The 27,966-nt window shown below is 48.3% G+C and overlaps 1 protein-coding gene across 1 annotated transcript; it reads right to left on the bottom strand.

The window, feature by feature from the left end:
* Positions 1 to 836: 836 nt before the first annotated feature.
* XG (Xg glycoprotein (Xg blood group)) lies at positions 837 to 26,548 on the bottom strand. The gene is made up of 11 exons (XM_067023356.1): positions 26,016 to 26,548; positions 24,626 to 24,785; positions 23,702 to 23,876; positions 23,097 to 23,249; positions 16,598 to 16,639; positions 14,122 to 14,145; positions 12,946 to 13,008; positions 10,270 to 10,332; positions 9,174 to 9,209; positions 6,845 to 6,961; positions 837 to 3,231 (listed from the first exon to the last, which is right to left on the bottom strand). The coding sequence occupies exons 4-11, from the start codon at positions 23,155 to 23,157 to the stop codon at positions 3,215 to 3,217; spliced, it is 423 nt and encodes a 140-aa protein (XP_066879457.1). The 5' UTR covers positions 23,158 to 23,249; positions 23,702 to 23,876; positions 24,626 to 24,785; positions 26,016 to 26,548; the 3' UTR covers positions 837 to 3,214.
* Between the last annotated feature and the right edge of the window lie 1,418 nt (positions 26,549 to 27,966).

A 27,966-nucleotide genomic window follows, 5' to 3' on the forward strand; every position in this document is an offset into this window, starting at 1 on the left:
GCATTCTGAAAAGCTGTCGAAAACCAGCAGAACTCATCTATACCTGCCCAAGGCTCGCGGTTTTACAGATGGGCATCTGAAATCTGTCACCTGCCTCACGAGACATCTCAACGTGACACTTGTCGATGAATGAAAAGAAAGATCTGTGAGACTGAAGAATGACTGTCTCAGGTTAACACAGCCGGAAAAGAAACAGAGGGTTTGGATGGATGTGTCCACCTTTGGGGGAGCATAAAGCTGCTTTTATAAGAAACCAGAGGATGCAAAGAAAGAGTGAATTCAATAAACAAACAAAATGTTAGAAAACATTTGCTGAAGGTAGAAACGATTCTACTACAGATGATGGCTCCTTGCACTTGAAATGCCTGAGCTGTTGGAGACCTTCTCGAACGTGAATCACAAGGAGTTTCGAAGAAACTGATTAATGAGCTCAGATAAAGGAGTCGTCCAAATGTCTGCAAGAAAAAGCCACCAAATCTACACTAAATTATCTGAAAGAAGATAAAAGAACAGATGCACATGCAGATCCTATTAAACAGTCTCGAAAATGAACAAGCTTTGCCCGCCGCCGTCACAAGTAAACAGCATTTGAAAGTCAGATTCTACGACGTCAGTAGAAACATATGGTCACTGAGTGAGCTGCACTCCCCCAGATACATATATGTGTGTACAAAATGAACTACCACAGAATATTAAATTTATAGTGAATGTGCCATGGAAAGAAAGAAGAAAATCTTGCCAAAGCCGCTGAAATGATCGTCTGTGCATGTGGAGTGCTGGATGCCTACAGAATCCAAGCAGAAAACGCTTCCAGAAGAAAATGTCAGAAAGAGCTCTTTTTTTCCCCCAGCTTTATTGAGATAATAATTGACATGTAGCATTGCACAAGTTTAAGGTGTACACTGTGTATCGATTGCAATAGGATTACCATCCCAGCCTTAGCTAACAACCTTCAGCCTGTCACATAATTACCATTTCTTTTTGTGGTTAGAATATTTAAAGTCTACTCTCTTAAAAACTTTCACGTATAGAATACAGTATTGTTAACTAGAGTCACCATGCTGTACATTTGAACCCCAGAACTTACTCATCTTGTAAGTGGACGTTTGTACCTTTTTTTTTTTTTTTTTTTTTGCTTTTTTATTTTTGATTTATTTTTATTTATTTATTTATTTTTTTCGTTTGTACCTTTTGACCACTATCTCCCCATTCACCCCAGCCCCCCACCCCCTAGCAACCATTCTACTCTCTGGTTCTATGAGTTTGGCTGTTTTAGGTTCCCCATGTAAGTGAGATCCTACAGTATTTGTCAGAAAGAACGCTTGGTTTTTAGCCATTACCAGGAGAGGAATAGCTCATGGCTTTAGGGAATTCTGTTGGGTGAGAAAAGGTTGATGTCCTAAGAAAATGCACGCATCAGAAAAGAAAAAAAAAAAATGATTGAGGGAGAATTTAAATTTGAAAATTTCAAAAACCATCTTTCCAACCCGGATGTTCTACAAAGGGCATTTGACAAGAGCCAGGGACAGCTCAGAGAGGTAGGCTGTGAGGACCAGAGCCTTCGCCCACAGGTCAGGAACGCAAAAGAAGGGTCCCTCCATCCGGACATTCGGGTCCATCCCCCGAAGTGAGATACACTGGACACACCCATCCTGGTGCTGGCCAAGCTGGAAAATGTTATTACGCAGACAACACGAGAGTCCTACCTTTTCTGAGACGAGGTGGCACGCCATTGGCCAGAGCTGTCACGTGACCACACCTACCCACAAAAGGGTAGAAAATGGATGGAGTTACCTTTAAAAATGCTTGAGTTCCATTTATGTACATCTGTGTGTAAATCTGTGTGTGTACATACACATTAAACTCCCCACTAAAACTCATATATGGGAAACGTTTAGTGGGCGTCCTCACGTATGGGGGAGCTCAGCAAAATCTGGGAAGAGTCCTAGGACATTCATAGTAAAATAGGAAATACAGGCTGTCTTCAAATGGCTCAAATCTTTGTAAATCCAGGACGGAAGTCATGCAATTCTGAGACATCTAATCAGGATCTTTAGTTTTAAGGTCTTTTCCATTTGGGGGAAGCTCTTTCAAGCCCTTTCTGCCTTCGGGGAGACCCAGCTCTCAATCCTTAAGGGTGAGCGCAGAGCAGGCGTATTTGGAATGTTAACGTGTCGTCTTTATGAGACCCAGATGCTAGTGACTGGCCTCCTCTTTGGTTCTAATATTTAAATTCTAAAATTCTATCAGCATTAATCTCAGTTGGATCAAACTATACTCATCTGCCCAAACCATCCTTTTTCCTCTCCCCTAAAGTATTACTAAAATAGAAGCAAACAGCTAGTATACGTTTTAGATATTTGAGGATAGAAGATTACCTAGTCCAGTAAAAAGAAAAGTATAAACCAAGGAAAGCACTGCCGTCGCCTTAAGAACTGGTACCCACAGAGGATCAAAGACCAAAATTAATACGAAAAGCCTCAACATCTGCAAACCTCTATTTCTACCCCAGGTTCTCCCCCAAAAATGTAGAAACTGTACCATTTCACAGGAAAAAGCACCTCATGACCACCTCCCCGAGACGGTTTCCACATCAGCGATTTTGCACTTAAGTTTCCCAAATCCAGCCTCATCCTCTGCAGGTGACAATACTTTCGTGAGCTGAAATAATGTTCACGTTCTGCCGTTAGTGTCAGAAATCACTCATTCCCGATTCACGGGCGGTGATGCACAGGTCTGGATTGCTGACATAACTAAGGAACGTACAGCATCAGTCAAGCTTCTCACCCCAGCTTGCTGGAAACCCAAACAGCGGTCTGTCTCCATCTTTTAGAAGCCGATGGCATTCCCGCCCGAGACCCCGGTGCCACCTGCTGCCCCTGTGCTCTGTGACCACGTCGGTGGCCTGAGGTCACACCAGGAGGTAGTTTCGGAGCTCATTCCAGAGCTGGAATCTCTGTCCGGATTCACGATGAAACCAACAGATCAAGCAATCTTTTTACAACCCAAGGTCCAGCTGTCTACCTTATCATGATCGAGGCGTCTGAGGAATTAGGAATTCTTGGTCAGGTAGCACGTCTATTGCAAACAGGAGAGAAAACCCTTCAGGGCAGCTGCTTAAGCCAAGAAGGAAAGGAAATTTGCACAGGAGTGATGAAGGCGGTTCTTGTCTGGGCGGAGCTTTTCTCAAAGCAAAGGGTGGATTTTGAAGGCCTCAGATGTTTTCTGGTTCTGTAAGGAAAGATTGGATGCAAGATGTCATAGCCAGGAAAGAAAGAAAAAGACTCTATGGGTTGATCTTAAAGCACTGGTACCTTTTTTACTGCTTTCTATTTGTTCAGAGTTTCGAACATTTTAGACGAATCGAGGAACTCTATCTTTTGGGTGACAACTCATATTTGTAGAAACCCCTTTGGGGGATGCGGCCGAATTAGACTTCATAACCTCTAAACTGGGAGTTATTATTACGCCCACTTGACAAAGTAAAGGCAAAGTGTGATGTTCACACGGTGCCCTTGAGCGAATAGACATCTGTCGCCATGTTCGAGGCCCCCACCCCCATCTCTGTCCCTACAAGACGCACGAGCTCCAGGACTGCGTTGCATACCGACGCACAGGTCGTGCACCGCCCCGAATAGCTGCAGGGCTGGCCAGTGTACGTGCCTGCCTTCCTTCGGGAGACAGTGGCCGTTCTCTGTGGCCCTACTCAGGGGTTCCAGCCAGGCAGCGTCAGCGCCAGACCGCAGAGGGAATGTCAAGCTGCCGTATTTCTTAGACGGTTTACGGGGTTTGCACCCATCAAGGATCAGTGCTTCCCACTGTGGGAGGGGTGCCCGAATGATGTCACAGCATGTCTTCACTCTCTGAGCTCACTAACTTTCACAGAACGGCGGCCAAATTCGGTCCTTAGCGGACCTGGTGAAGTTACAATCGAAGTATAATTGAGATGGTAGACAGAATTTTTTTTTTCTGGAGTGTAGTTGCTTTATAATATTCTGTTAGTCTCTACTGTACAGCAAAGTAAATCAGCTAGACGTGTATTTTATCTAGTCCCGAAAAAGGCAGCAGAGAGCTTCAAGACAGGGCACTGCTTTAACCAAAAAGGGCTTCCGCCTCAGATAAACGGGAAGGGCATATGATCCAAGAAAACAAAAACTGCTCCTGTTTCAGAAATTCAAACGGGGGGAGGTGAGTGGACACCAAGTTGTAGCAGGCGCCAGGGAAACTCGGGCTACGTCGTAACACTTGAATGCAGTGTTCTTGTAAAAAAAATCATAATGAATGCCCAGAAAAGCCCACCGTGAGCATAGTATCAAAATGTGAAATAAACGTGGGATCCAGTCCTGCGTTTGTATATGATGCCTCAGTTGCCTCTGGCTGCAGTCAAACTTTATTGACATAAACAGGCAGCAAGCCTGCAGGCTGTAGTTTGCCAGTTTGTTATTTTTTTTTTAAAATATGGCACTAAAGTAGTATTTATCTTGGTGACTTCGCTTGTTGGGGCTCTCTCCGCCCCCTTACATTTGTGCCTGAGGTGATGCCTCACTTTCCTTGCCCGCTTTCAGCCCTGAGCTCCCGGGGTCACAAGTGCTTACAGAGTTTGGCCAAAGATGCAAGCGAAATTAATGCACAGTGTCTCTGTAATGAGGGTCGGGGGCTATGTACACACACCAAGGCTCGCCCCGGCCAGGGGGTTGCTCAGTACCACCCATCCACCACTAGAGGGAGGCCAAGGGTAGGTTTTGGGATTTTGAAGTCGCCCAAATCCTTAGAAATACACTCCTGGAATAGGCTTCTGTTTCATAGCTTCCTTCCTGGAGGTGGAGGCCCCCTGGCAAAACACAGACAGATTCAGACAGAGTTGGTCTCAGGACCAAACCTTGGGAGACCCCGAGTTAGCATCTGAGCTATTGTTTCTGCAATAAAGCAAGCACTCCTTTCTCCACCCACCCCACCCCCGCCCATCTTCCCTTTAGCGATGTCTTTAGGGCATTCATGGGTCAGCAGACAGGATCTCTGCCCCCAAGGACGGCTACCAGCCCGGGCGTGTAATTCTTCAAACCCGGAAGCCTGGACCCAAAGGTGAAGCAGAAAGTCCCAGCACGCCCTCAGCCCTGGCCCCAACCCATTTCCCTGGGGTCCGTACACCTTTCGACAGAAAGGTTTGCAATTTACTCCTTCTGTGGTTTTCTTTTGGGAGAAGCGTCCCAAAACTGCAGACTCCACCCAAATATCTTTCCCGACTCCCTTGTGATTGAAAGTTCACTGAAAACAAAAGCAAGTTACTTATGTAAGGTCTGTGGCAGTAAAACCAAATCTTACAGATGAGAAAACCTTAAAAAATTAATAGAAGTGTAAGCGTCTTTTCAAAAGCATCTCTCAAGTCCCCCGTGTGTCCGTAATAAAACCCCAGCTTTAAAAGCCCTTCATTAGGCAAGGGGGTCTACATTGGACTTTATCAGAAATAACATTACCAGCGAAGGACCCCAGAAAGTATTTTTTAATTCAAAATATGCTATCATTTATTGAGTGTGACACTTGAACACAGCTCACACAGATGCATCGCGGGTGACTGCTTTCAACTCTCTTTGCGATATTTTTACACCCATTGCCTTATTGAACAAAAGCAGACAGAAAATCTTTTACTCACGAAATCAAAGCATGTATTTTGCATGAACTTTTTTGATAGATTGTATTCAAGACGATTTAGCCTTTCATCATAAGTTAAATAAATTAACTAACATATATTTGTCAAAGAATTTTATAACATAATATAGCCAATATTCTGTAATACCTGTAAATGGAGTATAACTCTTAAAACTTGTGAAACACTATATTGTACACCTGTAACATATAATATTGTACAGCAAAAATACTTCAATTTTTAAAAATGTATAACAAGAAGAGATCTTAAAAGCCATTATTTAGGTGTGGTTTCAAATCAGCTCTAAAGGCCCATATTTTAAAAAAACAAAACAAAACTACTTTAAGGACTTTTTGAAAAGTAATAAATTCTAAATAAAATGAAACATTTTTCATTTTAAGAACAAATTTCCTAGATACATATGATTCGTGTGAAGATGTGCCAGTGTGTCTATTGGACGTAAGTTGTTTTGGCTGTTTTTTTTTTTTTTTAATTTATTCTTTTTATTTATTTATTTATTTTGGCTGCGTTGGGTCTTCATTGCTGCGCACGGGCTTTCTCTAGTTGCAGAGAACGGGGGCTACACGGGCTTCTCATTGCGGTGGCTTCTCCTGTTGCGGAGCACACACTCTAGGCGCACGCGCTTCAGTAGTTGTGGCACGTGGGCTCAGTGGTTGTGGTTTGCGGGCTCTAGAGCGCAGGCTCGGCAGTTGTGGCGCACGGGCTTAGTTGCTCCGCGGCACGTGGGATCTTCCCGGACCGGGGCTCGAATCCGTGTCCCCTGCGTTGGCAGGCGGATTCTCAACCACTGCGCCACCAGGGAAGCAAGCCCCTTGGCTGTTATTTTATTAAAATAATTTTTAAAGTGAAATATAGTTGAGGTACAATATTATATTAGTTGCATGCATGCAACATAGCGATTCAACATTTTTATAGGTTGTATTCCGTTAAAGTTATTATAAAATATTGGCTCTATTCCCTGTGCTGTACAACATATCCTTGTTGCTAATTTACTTTATACACAGCAGTTTGTCCCTCTTAATCCCTTTTGCCCTATCTTGCCCCTCCCCCTTCCCCCTCCCCACTGGGAACCGCTAGTTTGTTCTCTGTATCTGCGAGTCGGCTTCTGTTTTGTTACATTTATTCATATACTTATCAGGATTTACACTTAGGGAAGGTAAAATTGGGAGGGAAACTTGCCATTTGTCCTGCAACAATTCCTCCTACTGTTGTACTGGAAATAGCTGACCGTTGCCCCCGCCAGGGTCACCAGCACCCCGCACACGATAGGAGACATGATTTTTGCTATCCTGTTGCCTGCGGGAATCCAGAAAAGCAAGATGGTCTGTGAAAAACACACCCAGCCAGAACACCGCCGATGGTAAATAACTCTGCAATCACGTCCCTGGCCCTCCTGACCCTCCTGTTCACGGGAAGATGATGGAATTCACACAAGCAGCCCGAGGAAGTGATTCTGATTTCACCCGAGGGGCAATTACCAACCAGTCTTATCGGACTGGGGCTTCCAACAGTTATGTGCAGAAGATGGGCTTGATATGTTTTTTCATGTATTTGGGAATTTGGATGAGTCGGTAGCTTTGAGGACATAAAATCTTTACTCATGCAAAAAAATTCTTTTAACCAAAAAGTGCCCCGATAGCCCGATCCTCAAATCATGCTGGGGCTCTGAACGCAAGCATGTAGCAAACATCAATGCTTTAAGGGAAGCTTAGGTTTTCCTGCACAAAATCCAAGGTATGGAACCTGGATGTGACAAAAATCAACACTTCCCCAGAAGAACAAATCGTTGCTTCCGTCAAAAGTAACCACCCGTGTCCTACATCAGATCCAGGCAAGTGCCCGGCGTGTCGCAGGTGATGGGTGAGTGGCCACGCCGTGGATGTGGCTCCCGTGATGCTTGGAGGAGCGTTACCACGGCGCCCAGGGATCTACCCCTCCCCCGTGCTGCCGTCTCACCCTGTCCCCTGCTGCACCCCGCTCTCCGGGGCTCCCCACCCCACGTCCACACCCTCTACCATGTGACTTGGTGGCATGGGAGGTGGGGGGGGGGGGTCCCGGTCATCATCCTCAGAATTGGGTCTTCAGCCAATAGAACCAGCAGACATGAAGCTGTGATGCTTCTCTTTATCCTCTGGTACCATGTCTGGCTGCCTTGTGGCCCAGCCTGGCCTGGCCTCTTGGACGGATGTGGGCTGGTTTTAGCCCCATTGCGACTCACATAATCATAATCAATGGTGGTTGTTTAAAATCACTATGTTTGGGGCTCTTTTGTTACATAGCACTGCTAACTGATACACCTCTTTCCTCTCTGCCATCCCATACAAATCAACCATGTAATATCAATGATGACTCTACCAAATGGTCCTCCAGGCTGACCTCTTATCCCACATCCACTGTCTCTACAACATCCTCTTTAGTCTGGGAACTAAGCGGGTCTTAACACTGATCTCCCTGGCCGTCGCTGGCCCTCCGATCCACGCATCACACAGGTATAAATAGGGGCGGGCTTTTTCCCGTGACGCAGGTATAAAGGGCAGATGTGCCCACAGGGTCGCCTGGCCAGTCACCAGTGTTGCCCCCTGCCTATCACACTCCACACACTGCTGGTCCCATAAACTACTGATGTTCCCGGGGGTGTACCCAGCCCGACCGAGCACAGCACCTACCTCTCCTGTCCTGGCTGCCTCTCACCCATCCTTTAGACCCGGCCTTGGAGACGGTCCCCTCAAGGAGCAACCTTACCCACCTCCGTTCTGCCCCGGTCTAGGATGAGTCCTTCTGTCCTGCCGCGGACCCCATCAAACCATGTGTCAGACCTGGATTCTTGCCCTGAGATGCACCCCTTCCGCCCCACCTCCTGCCCACGAGAAGAAAAGCATCCATGGACTTCCCCAGCAAAGAGCAGTACTGAGGCTCCGCATGGGGACAGGGTCTTAAGGTTGGAAAGACACCTCAATACCTTTCTCCTTCCCAAAGCCTTGGGCTCAGCTGGGCGGATTCACTGTCACCCTCCACCTAAATGCCAGATCACCAAGAGGCTGGACCCCATCCTCCCAGCGACGCACAACAAAATCCCACCATCCGGACTCCAGCCTCCACTGCTGGCCCTCTGATGGGGCTGGCAGTGCCCTCTGGGGGTTCTCCAGGGCTGAATGCCACGACTTCCCCTCTCCTCTGCTTTGTGGCTTCCGGTCAGGAGTGGTCAATGAAAGGGACACCATCGGGGGCCCAGCGGCAGGTCCACGAACCCCGGCCCTGCTCGCAGAGCTCTCCGAGGCATCTTCCAGCCCGAGGACAGTCCTCGCCCTCCTTCTCTGACCCCCACAGGACGGACCCCTCCCTGAAGGACAGACGTGTGTGCTCAGGAGCTTCCGGACGAGCACGGGAAGAGGAGGGGCCCCCGGACGCCCTCAGGTTGCAATAATCACACGTCTACCCCCCTTCATCCCACAGTGATGCGGGGGGCTCGCTCCTGGGAACGCTGGGGTGCCCTGCCCTTGCGTGTTACCTTGCGGGCTGCCGTACGAGGGAGAGCCATCTCCATCTGGAAGGGGACAAGCACACGGTCATTCATTTATTCGGAAGAGCTGGTCGGGCAGCCTCTTCTGCTGCCAGCGCCATGAGGATGATAGGGACGTGGCCCTTCCGTCTCCCTGGAGAGCCCTGACTAGTACTGGCCGCTGTGACAAAGTAGCACAGACAAGGTGGTTTAACTAGCTAGCTATTATCTGTCTATCAATCTATTATCTATCATCTATCCATCTACACAGATTTCAGATACAACCTGTTGGTTCTAACTCAAGGAAATAAATTAACCACAATTGCATGGCATTGCATGTTACGAAGTATAACATGATCTCCTGCTGCAGGGCAAAGGGATACTTGTGCATCGGAAAGGATCACAGTTTAGGATCTAGAGGTCAGGTCTTGGAGACAGAGATCCCCCCCCCCCCAGGCTGAAACCTGCAGGGAAGAAATGATGCTTGGATCTCTCTGACGGTTGTCTGGTTGGACATAAGCAACGGTGTTTTGCACCCTAGGAATTCAACGTTCGAATAATATCTCAAGAGAATCTGAAACCAGGGAACTCCTCGTTGCCAAACCAGCTGGAAATGAGGATACCCGCGGAGCTGAGCTTTCCCCAGCACCCATCTGTCGGCACACGTGTCTGCGCAAGCCCTGGAATTCTTGAGCTTCTCCCACCACCGTGCGCCCGCATCCCTTGGCCCTCCCCCAGGTGCATGGATTCCCAACACGTCACTCGGTCTGTGGCAGGAACTCAGGCAACGTGGCCCCAAAGGGCTCTTGACGAGGAGGGAAGCAAAACTTAACCGAACCCCCAAAACGGAGCAACCAAGGACAAAGAGAATCCCCTTCCTTCACAGTGACTAGAGATGTCTGTGGGGCATATTGCATTCTTTCAGCCCCAAACGAAACAAAACAAAAACGCATCCTCCATCAACAGAGGGACTGATAAGAGCAGAACCTCTGCATATTTCAAACGCCAACTTGTATTTCACCGCCCCAGGACAGAATTCCAAGATGGTCCGTTGCATCTCTCCCACCCAATGCTTCCAGAAGGCGTCTCAATACTCAGGACTCACCTGCACTGTTGTCAGAGCTGCCAGGCTGGGGACGTGGCAGTGGCTTTAGCCTTGGATAGATATCTGTTGGAAAACACCAAGGTGATGTTAGGAAACGAATGCCATCTTCCGGCAATGAACCATTCACACAATACAAAGGGCCGAAATACAAAGTGACATTCCGGCTTATTTATATTTGCTGTTTATCGCTTTCACAGAACCTCTGGTACTCAGAATCTCCAAAGCTTTAAAAGCCACGTTAATCTCGGCGCCCAGAACCTCCTCCTTTGGTTCCGAAAGCAAGAAGTTCACGGATTCCTGAAATGAACCTGTCAGACGCTGCCCTGTGAATGTCCCAATGTTTAGCGTTATTGCCAACATCAGGTTGTTCGCAAAAGCCCGTCATCGATGCTGGGACAAAAGCATCTCACATTTTGGATGGCGTGTTACCCTTCCTGCCGCGCGTGTGTACATTCCGTCACTGGAGTTAATCTTAACTTTTGTCACCAATGCCCTTAATCTGTCCTTCAAACTTAGCCCAAGCTTCCTGCCCCGGAGCCTTGGCACAAAGCACTGTCTCTGCCAGGATCTCCCACTGAAATTTAAGGAGACCTTCTACTCCTGTATTGCTGTTTCCATACTTAAGTTCTAATCAAGTCCTTTCCCCTCTTCGTTTGCTGTGTGTACTGAGTTTGCTGTGTCCCTGTTTTTACATGTCTTATCATTTCACGATGAATCATTCCAAATGGTTTAGGCAGAAGGCATATTCACTGAGTCGGATCAGCGTTCCAAAACCTCTTCATCAAGACGTATTCCCCAATAAGCAATAAACCATCAGCAGAACTAGCTTCTAAGGGACAGTCGGGCTGATACCAAAAGCCACGTAACTCGTTTCAAATATAAATTCATTATTTGGGGGCAGCATTTTAAAGGCATCTCCTTTAAAATGGGTTTTAGCAGAGCTTGAAAACAAAGGCCAGAGAGCAAGCTTCCTCACATTCCTTTGGACTGTGTCAGCTGCTGAAACGCTGAGTCACAGAGGGACCCCTCCGGAGCGAGAGGCTGGCTACGCCCCGCCCTGGTCCTGATGACTCATCTTCCAGGATGGCCAACAACATCAAACATTCTCTGGACCCCGTAGGAGGGAAGCCCACGGGAATACGTTTAACCCGAGATCCCCAAATAGACTAGCAAGAGACACTCCCCAGGAGGGATTTCTATCGGCACCTGGTAGAATAACAGCGCTCCTTCGGACAATAGTTGGTTGAAAAGGCTAGAAGGAATTTTCACAAGAAAGGAATCGATGGAGCTGGGATATTAAACTTGGAGGGGAACAAAAAAAACCCAAAGAGGATGAAACCGGACAGGGCCCTGTGGGGCTCCGGGGCACCATAGATATAAATAGATAATAAATAAATAGATAATAGGCTAAATAGGCTACCTTCAGCCCCCATGACCTTCCCTGAGTTCCAACGGGGCAGCTTCAAGCAGTTGCCAATCAGGGAAGGAGGGGATGCAGAGACAAGGGAGGAACGGCCAAGAAACAACAGTGCAGCCTTTGGGGCAGGGTCCTGGTTCCCCCTCGAGGGGTACACGTGTCTGTTCAGCAGACATCGAAACCCCCAACAAACGGACGATGTTAACTGCTTGATAAAGCATTCTTCATTCCAAAGAGAAGGCCACAGTCTGAGAACCTCTGACAAGCACGGAAACCCATCGGGAGACCACCTGAGCCCCAGTGATGTCTAGGTTGAAGGAGTGCAGGCCCTGCAGGCACCCTGGTCCTTCTCGGCAGCCCCACCCTTTGAACCATTGCTATAAAACTCCTCACCGAATCCCACCCCAGGTAGGGACACAGTTTTGAGGGCAGGAGCCCGCTGTGTCCCCCTTTGCCGGGCAAAGCAACGAAGCTATTCTCTTCTACTGCACCTGAAACCCTGTCTCTGAGATTCCACTTGGCACCGGTGTACAGAGGCCAAGTTTCGGTGTCAAGGATGACAGAGTAGTGACGTAAGCGTCCGTTAACTAACGCGGTTAGTGGTCTGGGTTGCTTTGCAATTAGGTGACAGCTTCGTAGAACCTTATGTCTTACTTTTCGTGACATCTCCCTCACCATGGCCAGCACCACCGCCGAGGAGGTGAATTTCCACGCATCTCAAGGCCACACCAAGCTTCCAGAAGCTTCCGCAAACCGTCAACTTGGCCAGTGTCAGCGGTCACCTCTGCCTGGTCAGCTTTTAGGTCTTTAGGGTTTTTGAATTGCTGAGGACTTTATGGGCTATTGGTTAATATTACCCCCCTCCCGCCCCCCCCTTTTTTTTTTCTAAAGTGATCTATAGGCGCAGTGTCTGCCAAGCTTTTAAAACAAAGGAGAAACTGAAGATAAATGACCTAAAACGCATAGCGCACAGGAAGTTATTAGGAACCACGGAAACAGCTAGAAGAAGACTCGTCCTCCAGCCTGATTAAAATTCCAGCACGAGAATGCACAACGTCCCAAAACGCTCAGTATTCTCCAAGTGTCCGAGCAACGAGGAAATAAAATAATGCAAACTGCTCCCCCCGCCCCCGTAAAAGCTGAGTTGGTTCTTACTTCAGAAGCAGCCAGATGAAAACTCATAGTTCAAAAAAAAAAAAAAAAAAAAAAAAAGAGGCACCTTTCATCAAACTTGTTTCAAAAGGAATGAACATTCTTACTTCCGCTGTTGTCGGGGTTTCCGGGCTGTGGCTGGTAGGGGGGCCTCGGCTTTGGGTAGTTATCTGTGGGGAAGACAGCATGGCATGTTTAGAAGAATGTCCTTCTGTCAGTAGCAGCCTATAAAATAAGAACTAGATCTTATATTTTATCCACACTTGCTGCTCACAGACTTACAGATCACCATCGAGCCGCTAAAACTCACTTAGCCGCTAAAAGTAAAACCTCAGAACGTAGAACTTAAAGAAAAAACTGCATACACACAATTAGAAAACTGTTTAGCCTTTACATTGTATGCAAAAAAAAAAAAACCCACCCCAAAAAACTGTTTATTCCTTGAAGATTATTTTGTCTGACATTTTGCTACATGACGCCATTTTCCTCTGGTTAGTATCTGCCTCCAAATCTTCACCCAAACATTTACTTTCACTTTGTTTAATAGCATATAACTGATTTTAAAGTGCTTTAAGCCCTGTCTTTTAACATAGTCATTACATCTACAGTAATGAATGTTAACGTTATTCCTACTATTTTATTTTTTTTTCTTTCTTTTCTTTTCTTTTTTTTTTTTTTTAATTTCTGGACCTCTATTTAGTTAATCAAGTTTACTTTATTCTTCATTCAATCAAGTTTATTTTATTCTTCATTTAATCAAGCTTATTCTTCGTTTTTCTCTAATCAAGTTTATTCTTCATTCAATCAACTTTATTATTCTTTTCATCAACTTTATTCTTAATTTTTCTCTCCTGGACTAATGTAGGAATTATACACGATCAACCTAAGGGTGTGTGTTTCTGTTGAAATCCTTGTTTTCCGTTCATTTGGGTCTATACCCAGGACTAGAACTGCTGCATCACAGGGAAATTCTATATGTAGCTTTCTGAGCAGTTGCCAGACTGTTTTCCGCTGAGGCTGCACCATTTTCTATCCCCACCGGCAACGCACGAAGGCTCCAATGTCTCCACACCCTCACCGACACTTGGTATCGCCCATATTTTGATTCTGGCAGCCCTAGTACGAGTGATGTCTCACTGTGATTTTGCTTTCCAGTTCCCCAAGGACCAGGCTTTGCTTTCAACACCTGCCCCTCTTTCACACGGTCCACGTCCCTAGAAACACCTTCAGAAACCTCATGTCAGGGGCGCAGCCTCGTTTCTGTGCAGCCGGTGGTCACTCACCTGAGCTAGGCTTGTTGGTGGGCTCTGCGGACAGAGAGAGAACATGCATTCAATACGCATCGAGGATTCACGTGCAGCTCAAAGAAAGAATCGTTAATGCCCTAATAACGAGAATTTCAAGGCACTAACACAGACGTGACATGAACACAAATTCCACTCTGTATTCGGGCGGGGGGGGGGGGGCCGGTGGAGAACAAAAGCATCTTTAAAACCCATGCCCACCAGTCTCCACCGGAGCTGTGCAGAGGTCCCGTTGGGGGAGCAAGGCTTTCCTGAGGTGCTCAGCTCAGCTCCTTAGGAAGTAAGTTTCATCCGAGCCTTGCAGGAGGTGAGGCAGCGAGGTTTCGGACGCCAGCAGGATGACCGACTGAGCAAAGAGCGTCCAGGGCAGGGGGGGGGGGGCGCAGAGCTGGTGCCCCTCAAACACTCAAGGTGACTGCATGCCCACAGAGCAGAGGCAGGGCGGGTGAAGGCAAATCTGGAGAAGCGCCCCCCGATTCCAGGACGATGCTTCTCTCTCTCTTGCACGTGCTTCCTCACGCGACAGAAGGTCCGCGGAGTGCCCGCCGCTGCCGGGGCTGTGGAAGTGCGCTGGTCCACAGCCTCCCGGGTGGTTTCGGCACTCGTGGACAGGGCATCGGGTGCACAGCAGCTGTCTGCCAGGCTCAGTGAGTCTGGGGGTGCGGTGCGGGTGGGCAGACAGGGGCAGCAGGAGAAGGAGGTTTGGGGAAGGTGCTGGGAGGGGTGGCACCTGACAAGGCTGAGGGAGGTTGGAGCTGCCGGGTGCACGGTGGGCAGGGCCCTTCCTCTCTGCAGAAAGCCCTCTCTCACTGAGCATCGAGGGTTCAGGGTCCGTCCACGCGGTAGCCTGGGTCAGCGCGCCACTCCTTTTCACGGCTGCGTCATATTCCGCCGTGTGCATGGACCCCCACGCCGTGTATCCATCCATCCGTCCGCGGACACTTGGGTGGCTTCTGCCTTTTGGGGAGGTTGAACTACGCCGCTGTAAACACGTCTGCGTCCGAGTCTCTCCTTTCAATCCATCCCTTTCTTCCTAGGAGGGGAACTGCCAGTTCGCAGGTTGATGGTGTTTTTTAACCGATAAAGCGCCTCCGATGACTCTGAACCCCAGCCCTCAGCCGCGCGTGCTCTACCCTGGGCGTGTGCCTCCTTTATCCATCCCAGACGCTGCGCCGACCTCCCAGGCTGAATCTGGGGGGACACCTCCCAATGCCCCACCGCGTGGCTGCAGCCCCTGGCCCTCCTGTAACCCTGACCTCGCAGCCTGCCCACTCTGGGGAGGACTGAGCCCTATCACCATGGCAGAGTCTGATGGGGGAAGCAGCGTGTCAGCCTTCACCTGCCTCGTTACGGCTTGTCTGGGGCTCTGACGATAATCTCACATCTGCCCTGTCACGCTTACCGCTAGCAACAGCCTCAGTTAGTGGGGAAAACTGGGGAGGGAGCAGGTCTTGCATCATTGGCTGTCACCCTTTTCCTTTTTTTCCTCATCCATCATTTTGTTCTTTCTGTTTCTTGCATGTCTGCAATTTCTCTGATTACAAAATAATACACAGTAAAAATTCCAACACATCAGAAATGTGAAAACGTAGATAATGAATATCTTTCAAAATGCCATTCTCTAGAGAAGAAACATTGTTAACATTTTATTCTTCCTAAGGTGCATTTTCATTTTAAAAAGCAGCTCCTTTGAGAGTACAGAAGTACTAAGTGTTGCCCCCGGCTCATAATCTCTAGGAAATAGTGGAGAAGTGGTGACAGGCTGCTATTGGAGGCCGCCCTGTCCCCTGGTTCTCAAGCTTCTTCTTTTTTTTTTGGTTGGCATCCTTTTTTAAGTTGAGGGGGTCTGGTGATCACAGCCCTTCTTGACTTCTCGGAAAATCCACCGTAACTGATGTGCAATGAGTGACCTGGGGTTGTCCTGGTGACAGAAGCAGCTGATTTTTCTCTGAGTAGCCAAGCACCGATCTTTCTTCCACTGTGCCAGCAGGTCACACCCTTTCCTTCTCGCCCAAGCCCCCCAGGTCTGAACGCTCCTGCCACCCAGCTCGACTGTGGGCCTTAACCCAGACCTTCCTCCCGGGCCCAGGGGACGTACAGTGAGCTTTCCAGCTGGCAAGAAGGTCCAGCTGACCTCAAGGGTAGAGGCCACACACAGGTGGGGCGTAGGGGGTTCTTCTAAGTCGTAGATGCCCCGCGAGGAGAGGCGAGCCGCACTTAAGAGAAGGAAAACCCTCCAGCGTATGCGCGGACCCCTGGCTTGGGGGGGCCCAGACCTACCAAGACATAAGACCGAGCCCCGCAGCTAAGGCAGGACGTGAAGGGGCTTGTGATCTTGGGTGAAAAACAGAGCTCTCACTGCCTGGAATTCAGAATCCCCGCCAAACCCCGAGGCACCGCAGAGCTGACACAGGCTGCAAAGCACAGCATCTCCTGGAGAAAGACAGGCACTTACCGAGGTCATCGAGCGCATCGGCCAAATCGAAGTCACTTTGACCTGTGGGGAGACATGGGGCGTTAGGTCACACCGCGATGGGACCATCAGGGCCCCCTGACACCTGTCTCCACCCCCTTGGCCTCGTCTGCCCAGACATCCCTCCTGGTGCAAAGGGCAAGCCCACCACCCACCGTGACGTCAGAGGAAGATCAAAGCCCCCCCCCCACCCCACCCCCCGCTCTCTCCACCTCCCCTGTGGTGTGTTTGTCAAACCAACATCTTAGCTTTCCTGGCAGGCTGTGCCCCTCACCAAAGACGCCTCCGAAGCAAGATGACGGCACCCCCGTCTTTTTCTTTTTTTACTGAAGCACAGTTAAGCTACAATACTGTGTTAGTTTCTGCTGTACGCAAAAGTGACTTAGTTATACATATATATATTTTTTCAGATTCTTTTCCCTTATAGGTTATTACAAGGTATTGAATGCAGTTCCCTGTGCTGTACAGTAGGTCCTTGCTAATTATCTATTTTATATACAATAGCTGATATCTGCTAATTCCAAACTAATTTATCCCCCCCCCCCCCGCTTTCCCCTTTGGTAACCATAAGTTTGTTTGCTAAGTCTGTGAGTCTGTTTCTGTTGTGTAAATAAGTTCATTTGTATTATTTTTTACATTCCAAGTATAAGTGATACCATATGGTAGCTGTCTTTCTCTGACTTATTTCACTTAGTATGACAACTCTAGATCTTAATTATTTTTTTGGCTGCATTGTGTCTCTGTTGTTGCGTGCGGACTTTTCTCTAGCTGCACAGAGCGGGGGCTACTCTTCGCTGCGGTGCCTGGGCTTCTCATTGCGGTGGCTTCTCTTGCGGTGGAGCACGGGCTCTAGGCACGCGGGCTCAGTAGTTGTGCCACGTGGGCTCAGTAGTTGTGGCTCGTGGGCTCTGGAGCACAGGCTCAGTAGTTGTGGCGCACGGGCTTAGTGGCTCCGCGGCATGTGGGATCTTCCCGGGCCAGGGCTCGAACCCGTGTCCCTGCATTGGCAGGCGGATTCTTAACCACTGCGCCACCAGGGAAGTCCCTGAGATTTTTGCTTTTGTTTTTTTTTTAATCTTGAGAATGATTTACTCCAAGGAAGAGCATAGTGCTTTGCACACATCAACTCTTGGGGCTCAAGCATCTGTCAGTTTCTACAGGAGCTGTTTTCACCACAAAGGCAGCCCCGTTCAAGGGAGCCTTTCGTGACAATAGGGAAATTGGAGCAGCAAAAAGATTTAATAGTGCTGGCTCCACCCCATGTCCTGCAATAGCCACAACCACGGAACTATTTCTTAAGACACAGACATGTGGGCCTGATGATTTTATAAGGCAAGAGGACCTTGGAGGCCTCCATACAATTGTCTACAGGATCAGCCTCTCGGCCAGTTGGAGTGGAAAAATGAAATCATACCGAACGGTGAACTTTATGTGTCTGCTCAGCCAGGCTATGGGGTCCAGTTCCCTCAAACACTAATCTAGATGTCACCATGATGGTATTTTGTTGATGGGATTAACGTCTACAATCAATTGACTGTAAATAAACCAGATTATCCTTGATAATGTGGGTGGGCCTCCCCTGATCTGTTGAAGGCTTTTAAAGCAAAGATGGAGGTTTCCTGGAGAAGAAGGGATTCTGAGTCAAGGGTGCCGGTTAAAACCTGCCTGAGTTTATAGGCTATGGGCCTGCCCTACAGATTTCAGGCCTGTAATCTTGTGAGACAATAGATGATAGATAGATAGATATGTGATTGCTAATAGTTAGATAGATAGTAGATAGATAGATAGATGATAGATAGATAGACACACTGAGAGATAGATACACTGAGAGATAGGTACATAGGTAGATAGAGTCTCTCATGCTAGGGCAGGATTTCTCAACCTCAGCAGTACTGACATTGGAAGCTGGAGGCCTCCCTGCTCTGTGGGGTGTCCTGTGCACTACAGAACACTGAGCAGCACCCCTGGCCTCCACCCATCTGATGACAGCAGCCCCTTCCCACTTGTGACAACCAAAAATGACTCCAGACATTGCCAAGTGTCCCCTGGAGGCAAAGGCACCCCTGTTTGAGCATGGCTGGCTGCAGCATCTCTACCCCGGGGGTGTCACTAGGCACCTTTTAGGTGAGGGATGTATCACGGAGTCAGGAACCACAGAGCAGAGGGCCCACGGTGGCAGGGACCCGAGATTGGTTAGATCAAAGAGAGGTTGGGGGCCATGAGGAAAGGGGCAGAATCCAGAAAGACTCAACTCAGGGCTGTGGGGTGAGACCAGAGAGGGCTGGAGTCTGGTAGCATCACGTAGGCTGGCTTAATGCCTTGGGCAAGTATCACAACTTCTCCAAATTACCATCCTCAGAAGCAAAGCCCAAACATCCTGCCACATCTGAAGGCAGCAACCAACCCAAAATACCTCGCTCAGCACCTGACTTACCTTTATTCAATGTTAAGTACTCAGAACCATAATGGGCTGCTGTAAAAAACTATAAAGAATATCACTATCAGTTTTTACTGCAGTCACAGCTTTGTATCTGCAGACTTCACATTTGCAGATTCAACCAACCACGGACCAAAAATATTAAATTTAGGGGGAAGGGTAAGCTGGGACAAAGTGAGAGAGTGGCATGGACATATATACACTACCAAATGTAAAATAGAGAGCTAGTGGGAAGCAGGTGCATAGCACAGGGAGATCAGCTCGGTGCTTTATGTCCACCTAGAGGGGTGGGTTAGGGAGGGTGGGTGGGAGGGAGACACAAGAGGGAGGAGATATGGGGATATATGTATATGTACAGCTGATTCACTTTGTTATAAAGCAGAAACTAACACATCATTGTAAAGCAATTATACTCCAGTAGAGATGTTAAAAATAAATAAATAAATAAAATAAAATAAAATAAAAGTATTAAACTTTTCTGGGACCTCCCTGGCAGTCCAGTGGTTAAGACTCTGCACTTCCACTGCAGGGCGAATAGATTTGATCCCTGACTGGGGAACTAAGATCCCACATGCCTCAAGGCCAAAAAAAAAAAAAAAAAAATTAAATTAAAAAAAATTCCAGAAAGTTCCCCAAAGCAAAACTAGCATTTGCCATGTGACAACTCTTCATATAGCATTTACATGGTGTTAGGTATGATAAGTCACCTAGAGATGATTTAAAGTCTACAGGAAGGGGACTTCCCTGGTGGCACGCTGGTTAAGAATCCACCTGCCAATGCAGGGGACATGGGTTCGAGCCCTGGTCCGGGATGCCGTGGAGCAACTAAGCCTATGCGCCACAGCTACCGAGCCTGTGCTCTAGAGCCCGCGAGCCACAACTACTGAGCCCATGTGCCACAACTGCTAAAGCCTGCACGCCTAGAGCCCATGTTCTGCATCAAGAGAAGCCACCGCAATGAGAAGCCCATACACCGCAATGAAGAGCAGTCCCCACGCGCCTCAACTAGAGAAAAGTCCGCGTGCAGCAACAAAGACCGAACGCAGCCAAAACTAAATAAATAAAATAAATTTATAAAAATAAAAAATAAAATAATAAAGTCTACAGGAGGAAGTGCGTGGCTTATATGCAAATATGGCATCATTTTATATAAAGGACTTGAGCATCCGTGGATTTTGGTGTCCCAGGGGGTCCTGGAATTAGTCCCCCTCAAATACCAAGGGATGCCGGTACTTTTTTAGTCTGTAGGTAGAAAAGGAGCTCTGTTTAAGCACACACAGAAGTTTAGTCTTGTCTGATAAGAGAAGAAGATACAATACATGTAGAAGGGAATTTCAGAGCCACTGTATAATACAGACGCAGGAAAATGGTAATGTATACCCAGGATACAATAGATACAGGAAAAAAGGGAATATAAGGAAATATATATATATGTACAAAATCTAGAGTTATACCTGTATTATAGCTAGATAGTTAGATGATAGATAGATAGTTGACAGATGTTAGATAGTTGATAGATAGATGATAGGTAGTTAAGTAGGTAGTTGATAGATGTTAGATAGTTGATAGATGATAGATAGGTAGGTAGGTAGGTAGGTAGGCAGATAGTTGATAGATAGATACATAGACAGAAGATAGACAGGTAGGTAGATAGATAGGTAGGTAGGTGGGTAGATAGATAGATAGATAGATTTTTTTCTCAACAAACCAGACACGACAAGCCACCCCTGGAGTTTCCATTTCTGCTTCTATCAGCTTTTCGAAGACCTGACTTGGTCTCATGGTCCTTCAACTGCATCCAGGTTTGATAGTGAAAGGTAATTATATACACTGGAAATCTGAAACCGCCAAACTGTAAACCCCTATGCCTCGGGACTATAGCCATATTTTTATTTTATTTTATACACGCACTTTAGTCATTATAAGAATGGTTAAGGGATGTTCACCATAGCAACAGTCTGCTTTTCCGGAGCCTTTGTAACAAGCCCCTTGACAGCCTCGCAGGAAGTGTTTGGGGACCTCGTGGACTCGCTCACGCCGACAGCGGCTGGTGGTTTGGGGTGTGAGGGGGCGGTCCATGCATTTAACAAACTACCCAGGACTCGGGCCAGCTGCACGTCTTCACGCCGACGCACCCGGATCCAGACCTCACTACCCTTCCCGTCCCTCCTCACAGCTCTCCCGCCTGTGCGTGTTCCCAGCAATGTGGCCTCAGACAAATGATGGAACACCTCTGTGCCTCCGTGTACCCATCTATAAAAGGGCATCAAAAAAAAAACCAAAAAAAAAGGGCATCAAGGGACTCCCCTGGCAGTCCAGTGGTTAAGACTCTGCGCTTCCAATGCAGGGATGCAGGGGACACGGGTTCAATCCCCGGTCAGGGAACTAAGATCCCACATGCCGTGCGGCACGGCTAAAAATAAAATAAAATAATATCATCTTCAAAAAGAAAAAAAAAAAAAAGTTCCGTGTTAGATCAAAAAGGAAACATATTTTTTAAAAAAGAAAGAAACAGCGCATCAAGCCTGGCAGCCCCAGCCCAAGGCTCTGTGTGACAATGAACTTGATCAACACCCGCAGAGCCCGTCGGAAGTCACGCCCTCATCAAAAGCACGCAACCTGGGCATCCCCAGAAGAACTCAGCTAACACCAGCCAGGGCCGGCTCCTACATTTTTTCCTCCTCTGAAGAACAGCGCTGAAACTCACAACAAGTTTCCTCGGCGCATGTAACGGGCCACGGGAGGAGCGGACGGAACCTGACAGCCCATCATCCCCAAAGGAGCAAACCCACCGACCGTGCCTGGCAGGAGATTAAGCTGCCTGAGCCCGCCTGGAAACCCGCAATTCCCCTGTGTGCACAGCCCCAGGAACAAACGCTCAGACAGGTTTTGCTGGCTTGGCTTCCGGGCGGGTCTGTGGAGAATCAGAGCTCTGCCTTCCTGCTCTTCCTTCGGCCCCGGTGTCAGTTCACGGACTAACAAACATCTCTCTGCAAACAGAAGCGCCTGGGCTGCGATTCTGCGTGGCCCCCGTGCCCGGGGGGGGGGGCAGGATATGCAGCCAGCAAAGGACTCCTGGAAGGGTCTCGGGGAAGATCCTGCGCTCTGGGTGCCGGGATGTCTCACAAAACCACATCTGCCCCCCAACAACCATCCTCAAACAGGATAAACAGGAAATGTCACAGGAGTGCCGTCCAGACGAGATCCTTCCATTCCTAACCTACTACATTTCTCACTCTTAAACCCTGCCTGGGCCTCCATCTCCTCAAATTCAAATATTCAAAGGACCAAAGGAGCTTATCCAATTGCTGTTACATCCTACATGTCATGGGTAAATTATAGTTCCCAAGCTAGGTCCCTCCCCACCTCTACTCCCGGACAAACCAGAATCCTAGCATCACCAGAAGAGCCTGTATTGAAGTTTGGGGCGTAAACAATTCAGATGCTTTTTTTTTCTTTTTTTCTGTACGCGGGCGGAGCACAGGCTCCGGGCGCGCAGGAAGCCCCATTCAGATGCTTTTAATTTGCCAACGGGAGGGGTGACGTTGATGAGAAATGTCTAAAAACCTGAACAGAGGCTGCCCTTCCCGCAAACCCAACCTGGGGTGATCAGTCTCACAAAACCAAGCTGTGTCTCAGTTCCACTGTCCCCATACGGAAACGCAGCACTAATGTTTTAAATTGAAAGCAAGGCATTGAAAAATCCCAACACGCCCCAGGAACACGGCTCACTTTTTTGCATGTGTGACACATCCAGAGATCAAAAGCAGACAACAAAAACAGTTCACTTCTAAGTGCTGTGAGCCCACATCCTACACTTTTGGGTCCAATTCCCAGACCCCGAATTGGTACCCGGCCCCTTTTTCTCCCCTCAAAGCCATCATACTTGGTCTGTTTTTTTTTGTTTGTTTTTCCAGAATCTGGCACGTTCGAGCCATTTCCTGAGTGGAAGTGGTTTGGGGCGGAGTTTTGTTTTGTTTTTTTAAAGCGGCCAGATAGAAATGCACATCCACGCAGCTCTCCCCAGAGCAAACCCTCCCTTACCTCGGACGTGCATCAGGTAACACAGGAACGTGAGGTAGAAGAGGCCCCACCAGGGCTCCATCCTCGGTTTCCGTTCAGGCGAACCGTCCGTGCGCGCTCTGGGCGATCTGGCCACCCCACCCTTGCTGGATGGATGTGCTGACTTCTGCTTCCCTGCGTGCAAGGAAACAGGCAATGTCTCCAGGCAGAAAGGATGAACCGAACTTGAGCGCCTCTGCCAGAGTCTGAAGGGCTGGGCGTTCCGTCCCAAACCGCAAGGCCCGGAGCCCGTGAGGCGTTCCCTCCACGCTGAAGGGCGTCCTGGGGAGCCCGCCTCCCTGCGCTACGCCGCCAACCAGCCTCAGGATGCTGCGGAAACAGGTGGCAGCCCCGCACCCATGGGTGTCCTGGGCTTCGGGTAGCTGGCACACCTGCCTGGCAGGTCTGATGCACCAGGATCAAAGGCGCCAACCCTGGGTGCACGCAGGACAGCTCCCTGCCCGAGGTCCTTCCCCAGAACCCTCCTGCAGGGCGATGCCAACGCCAGACCCAGCGGAGCGCCAAGGCAATGATCAGAGTCTAGCCCCACGTTTAATCTCCGCTCCTGTGACTTGTAGACCCCGTACCTTTAAAGAGTCGCGCTGCATCCGTGGACCTCCGTTTCTTGGTAGGTGGCCGGGACGGTTAGTCTGGCTGGGGATGCTGGGGCCAGAGGAGCAAATTTCACCCGGCCCGCTCTCCATGTCTTCACCTGTGCTGCGTGAGAAGTGGTTGGATACAGGCTTCTAGAAAATAACCCCTCTGTGTGGAGGGAAGCATTTTGTTTCCAATTGCATACACCTGAGTTATACCTTTCAGATAGAAATTATATTACATACGATATATATATTATTTATATATAAATGTATAAATTTTACGTACATCTCGGTATATGTATTACAGTACAATCTGATGCAAACTGTTATACATAGGATGGATCAACAAGGTCCTACTGTACAGCACAGGGAACTACAGTCAATACCCTGTGATACACTGTCACAGAAAAGAATATCGAAAAGAATGTATACATGTATAACCGAGACACTTTCCTGTACAGCAGAAATTAAACACAACATTGTAAATCAATGATACTTCAGGAACATTTTTAAAAATAAAAAGAACTGGTTGGAAGCACCAGATTTATTTTATTTTTTAAAGTTTTATTGGAGTATAGTAGATTTACAATGTTGTGTTAGTTAGTTTCAGGTGTACAGCAAAGTGAATCTGTTATACATATACGTATATCCACTCTTCCTTTGTTTTTAAGATTCCTTTCCCATATAGACCATTACAGAGTATTGAGTAGACTTCCCTGTGCTCTACAGTAGGTTCTTCTATTTGTAAAGCTTTTTACATCTTTATGGGAGTATCATTGCTTTACAATGGTGTGTTAGTTTCTGCTGTATAACAGAGTGAATCAGCTATAGGTATACATATATCCTCATATCTCCTCCCTCTTGCGTCTCCCTCCCACCCTCCCTATCCCACCCCTCTAGGTGGTCACAAAGTACCGAGCTGGTCTCCCTGTGCTATGCGGCGGTGGAAGCACCAGATTTATAAATTCCAGAGTTTCCAGCTCCACAGCGTGGGACATCAGAGGAGCTCGTGCATTCATTCAACAAACATTTGACACACAGCTGTTTTGAGTCAGAGAGGCAGGCTAGATGCCGGCTGTGTGGAGACAGAGAAAGAAAAGTTGTTTACAAAGAGGAGGAGAGAGTTGCAGTGTAATGTTCAGTAATACGGGGGAAGCACACCAAGGCCGGGGGCGCTCCTGGGAGGTTCTGCACCCAGCTTGTGTCCTAGAGGTTTCTGGGAGGGTTGTAGCCTCACACTGATTTGATTTGATTTTCTCTTCTCTTCTCTTCTTTTATTTTATTTTATACCAGCGTACGTGATCTTAGTTCCCCGACCAGGGATTGAACCTGTGCCTCCTGCCCTAACCACTGGACAGCCAGGGAAGTCCCACCTCACACTGAATTTAAAGGCTGGGTAGGAAGGGAAGAGGAGGGGAGGGATGGAGAGTGGAGGCTGAGGAAGGGGTGGGGCAAAGGCACATGGTAGAAAGGGGGGACCCAGGGCTTCTGTAGGACCACCTCTAGGGGGTGCTGAGCACACCGCCCAGTGGTGTGGACCGAATGCTTGTGTCCCTCCAACACGTCATCTGTGGAAGCCATAACCCCCAATGGCATGGTGTTAGAGGGTGGGGTCTCTGGGGAGTGATTAGGGTTAGATGAGGCCATGAGGGTGGGGCCCCCAAGATGGGATTTGCGTCCTTGTAAGAAGAGACACCAGATAACTCTCCACGAGTGAGGACACAGGGAGGAGACGGCCGTCCACACGCCCAGGAGAGAGGCCTCGGGAGGGACCAGCCCTGCCCACGCCTGGATCTCAGACTCCAGCCTCCAAAACTAGGAGAGATACATGTCTGCTGTTTAAGCTGCTCTGTCTGGGGTATTTATTTCGGCAGCCCGAGCTGACTAATGCAGCTCCGAACTGAAGCACAGAGAGGGCAACGTATAAACCGTCTTCCACCTGCTATTTCACTCTTCCTGATGCCCGGGTACCATGATCTGAGGGCTACAGTGGGGCTTAAGACACCAGTTCTGGCCACAAGGAGTCAAGGTTCCCTTGACAACGAAGACACAAGGATGAAAAACAAACAAACAGGCCACGGAGCAACTAAGCCCGTGCACCACAACTACAGAAGCCCGCGCACATAGAGCCCGTGCTCCGCCACAAGAGAAGCCACCGCAATGAGAAGCCCGCGCACCGCAACGAAGAGTAGCCCCTGCTCGCCGCAACTAGAGAGAGCCCTGCGCGCAGCAACAAAGACCAACGCAGCCAAACATAAATAATAAATAAATAAATTTTAAAAACAAGCAAACAAACAGAAAACACCTTAACTGCCATGAAGGGCGATCATTCAAGTATGTGCTTTGGGAACCCCCAAATCAAGACCCTCAAATATGTGAGCTGACGTGCGAAGACTGAACACAAAGTTGCAGCTGCGGAAGGCGGGGAGGACATTCCGGGTGTGAACGTCCTGAGTCTGGTTTTGGGCTGGGTCCCCTGGGAACGAAGCGACAACACGTCGGGACTTGACTTTGCCACAGTTCCGTGTGCAGCTGAAGATCTGTGTTCTGCAGGTGGCAGGGAGCGGGGGTAACGTTGCACTTTGAATCAGGGGGTGACAGAGACGGGATCCTTATGTGAAGATAAGCCCACTAGAGGTCTTGGAGGTGGTTATAGATTGGGGCAAATTTCTTCTTTTTTTTTCCAATTGAAGCAGAGTTGATCTACGATGGTGTGTTAGTTTCAGGTACACAGCAAAGTGATTCACTTATACATATTCTTTTTCAGATTCTTTTCCCTTATAGGTTATTACAAAGTTTTGAATATAGTTCCCGGCGCTATACAGTAGGTCCTTGTCGCTGACCTGCAGGAAAAAAAATGCATTTTCTGCAAGAGCAATTTTAGGAACAAAAAACTGGGCTGTCCAGCAGCCATGGAGACGCAGAGAAAGATGAAGAATTGAAAGTCAGAGCAGAGCTAGCGTGCGAGAAGACTACTACAGTCTCCTTTTCCTCACCCCGGAAGAACTCCTCAGCGGCTCACGAAGAGGGTCTCGGATGTGATCTGGGATAATGAACTGCTCTGCCCCCTCCAAGACCCTGCGATGCAATTCAAAGAGATCTACAGATGTTGCTTTCAAGCTCCATTTGATTTTGGGAAATGTTCCCCTTCGTTGTTTCATTTGGACTTTGTTCCACCAAAAAACAGCAAAAACGGGTGAACATACGTTACTTAAGTTGGAGGCCTTGTGCTGTAACTTCCCAATTCTCTACACCTTCACTTGGAACATGGTCCCGCGACTGAGGCCAGCGATTATTCCTAATTTCACCCAGTTTGTTATTATTATTTTCTGCCCTAAGGCTTGTGACAGGACCTCATTTATCCACATACCTGTTGCATATGTAAGGGTTATATGTATATGTAACATATAAGGTTATACGTATAGGTAAGGGTTAACCCTTGCAAGCTACCCACCTCTAAGCAGTGGCTTAGAGCCTTTGCAGAAGGCTTTGAATCTCTCTGATGCACAGAATAAGTGCATGAGAAAGAAAAATTGATCCAGCCTGGGAAAGCAGTTTTTAAATACCCGGACAGGCTGGTTTGATGCCACAGACCTAAAAGGAGAAATGAATCTTGACATTTTCTGCATTTGGGGAGCGTCTAAAAATGGGCATATTTTTCTTGATCATCTGGTGTTTTGGGTTTTTTTTCCCTTTTACCTCTTTATAAAGCTCAGTCACTTAGATGGATCATTTTGATGCACACAGGTGTGTGTGTGTGTGTGTGTGTGTGTGTGTGCAGTGATGAATCTATAAGCCAAGGAACACCAGAGATGGGTAGCCAGCACAAGAAGCTGAGAGAGAGGCTGGAACAGATTCTCCCGTGGACCCTCCGGAAAGGAACCAGCCCTGCCCACACCTTGATCTTGGACTTCTGTTCTCCAGAACTGCAAGAGGACACATTTCTGTCGTTTAAGCCCCCCCCCCCTCCGCCCCACCGCATCTGTGGTGCTTTGTCACAGCAGCTCCAGGACCCTCGTCCAGGGCGCTGCCTGATGAGACTCCCCTGGGGCTCATAAAACTGTCTTGGAACCAGACAGAGGCCAAGGTTGCACAACATGCTGAAACCAGCAGACAAACAGGACTGTTCCTGCTTCGAGGTTGGCCCTTGGCAGCAGACGACGTGGCAGGGACACCTCCACCGTCCTGCCCTGTGTCAGGCTGGGGAAGACCCACATTGATCAAGGGGCGTCCAGGGCCTCACTGGCCCCATAAAA

The sequence above is a fragment of the Kogia breviceps genome, chromosome X, assembly GCF_026419965.1.
Source record: "Kogia breviceps isolate mKogBre1 chromosome X, mKogBre1 haplotype 1, whole genome shotgun sequence".
NCBI classification, from domain to species: Eukaryota; Metazoa; Chordata; class Mammalia; order Artiodactyla; family Physeteridae; genus Kogia; species Kogia breviceps.

Bases quoted from the DNA above. Each gene is read 5' to 3' on its own strand.
- XG (XM_067023356.1), bottom strand. From the start codon at position 23,157: ATGGAGCCCTGGTGGGGCCTCTTCTACCTCACGTTCCTGTGTTACCTG. The intron at 10,333-12,945 runs GTAAGAATGTTC...GTTTTCCAACAG, and splicing joins AAACCCCGACAACAGCGGAA to ATATCTATCCAAGGCTAAAG. The intron at 6,962-9,173 runs GTAACACGCAAG...GGATTCCCGCAG, and splicing joins CTCGTACGGCAGCCCGCAAG to GCAACAGGATAGCAAAAATC.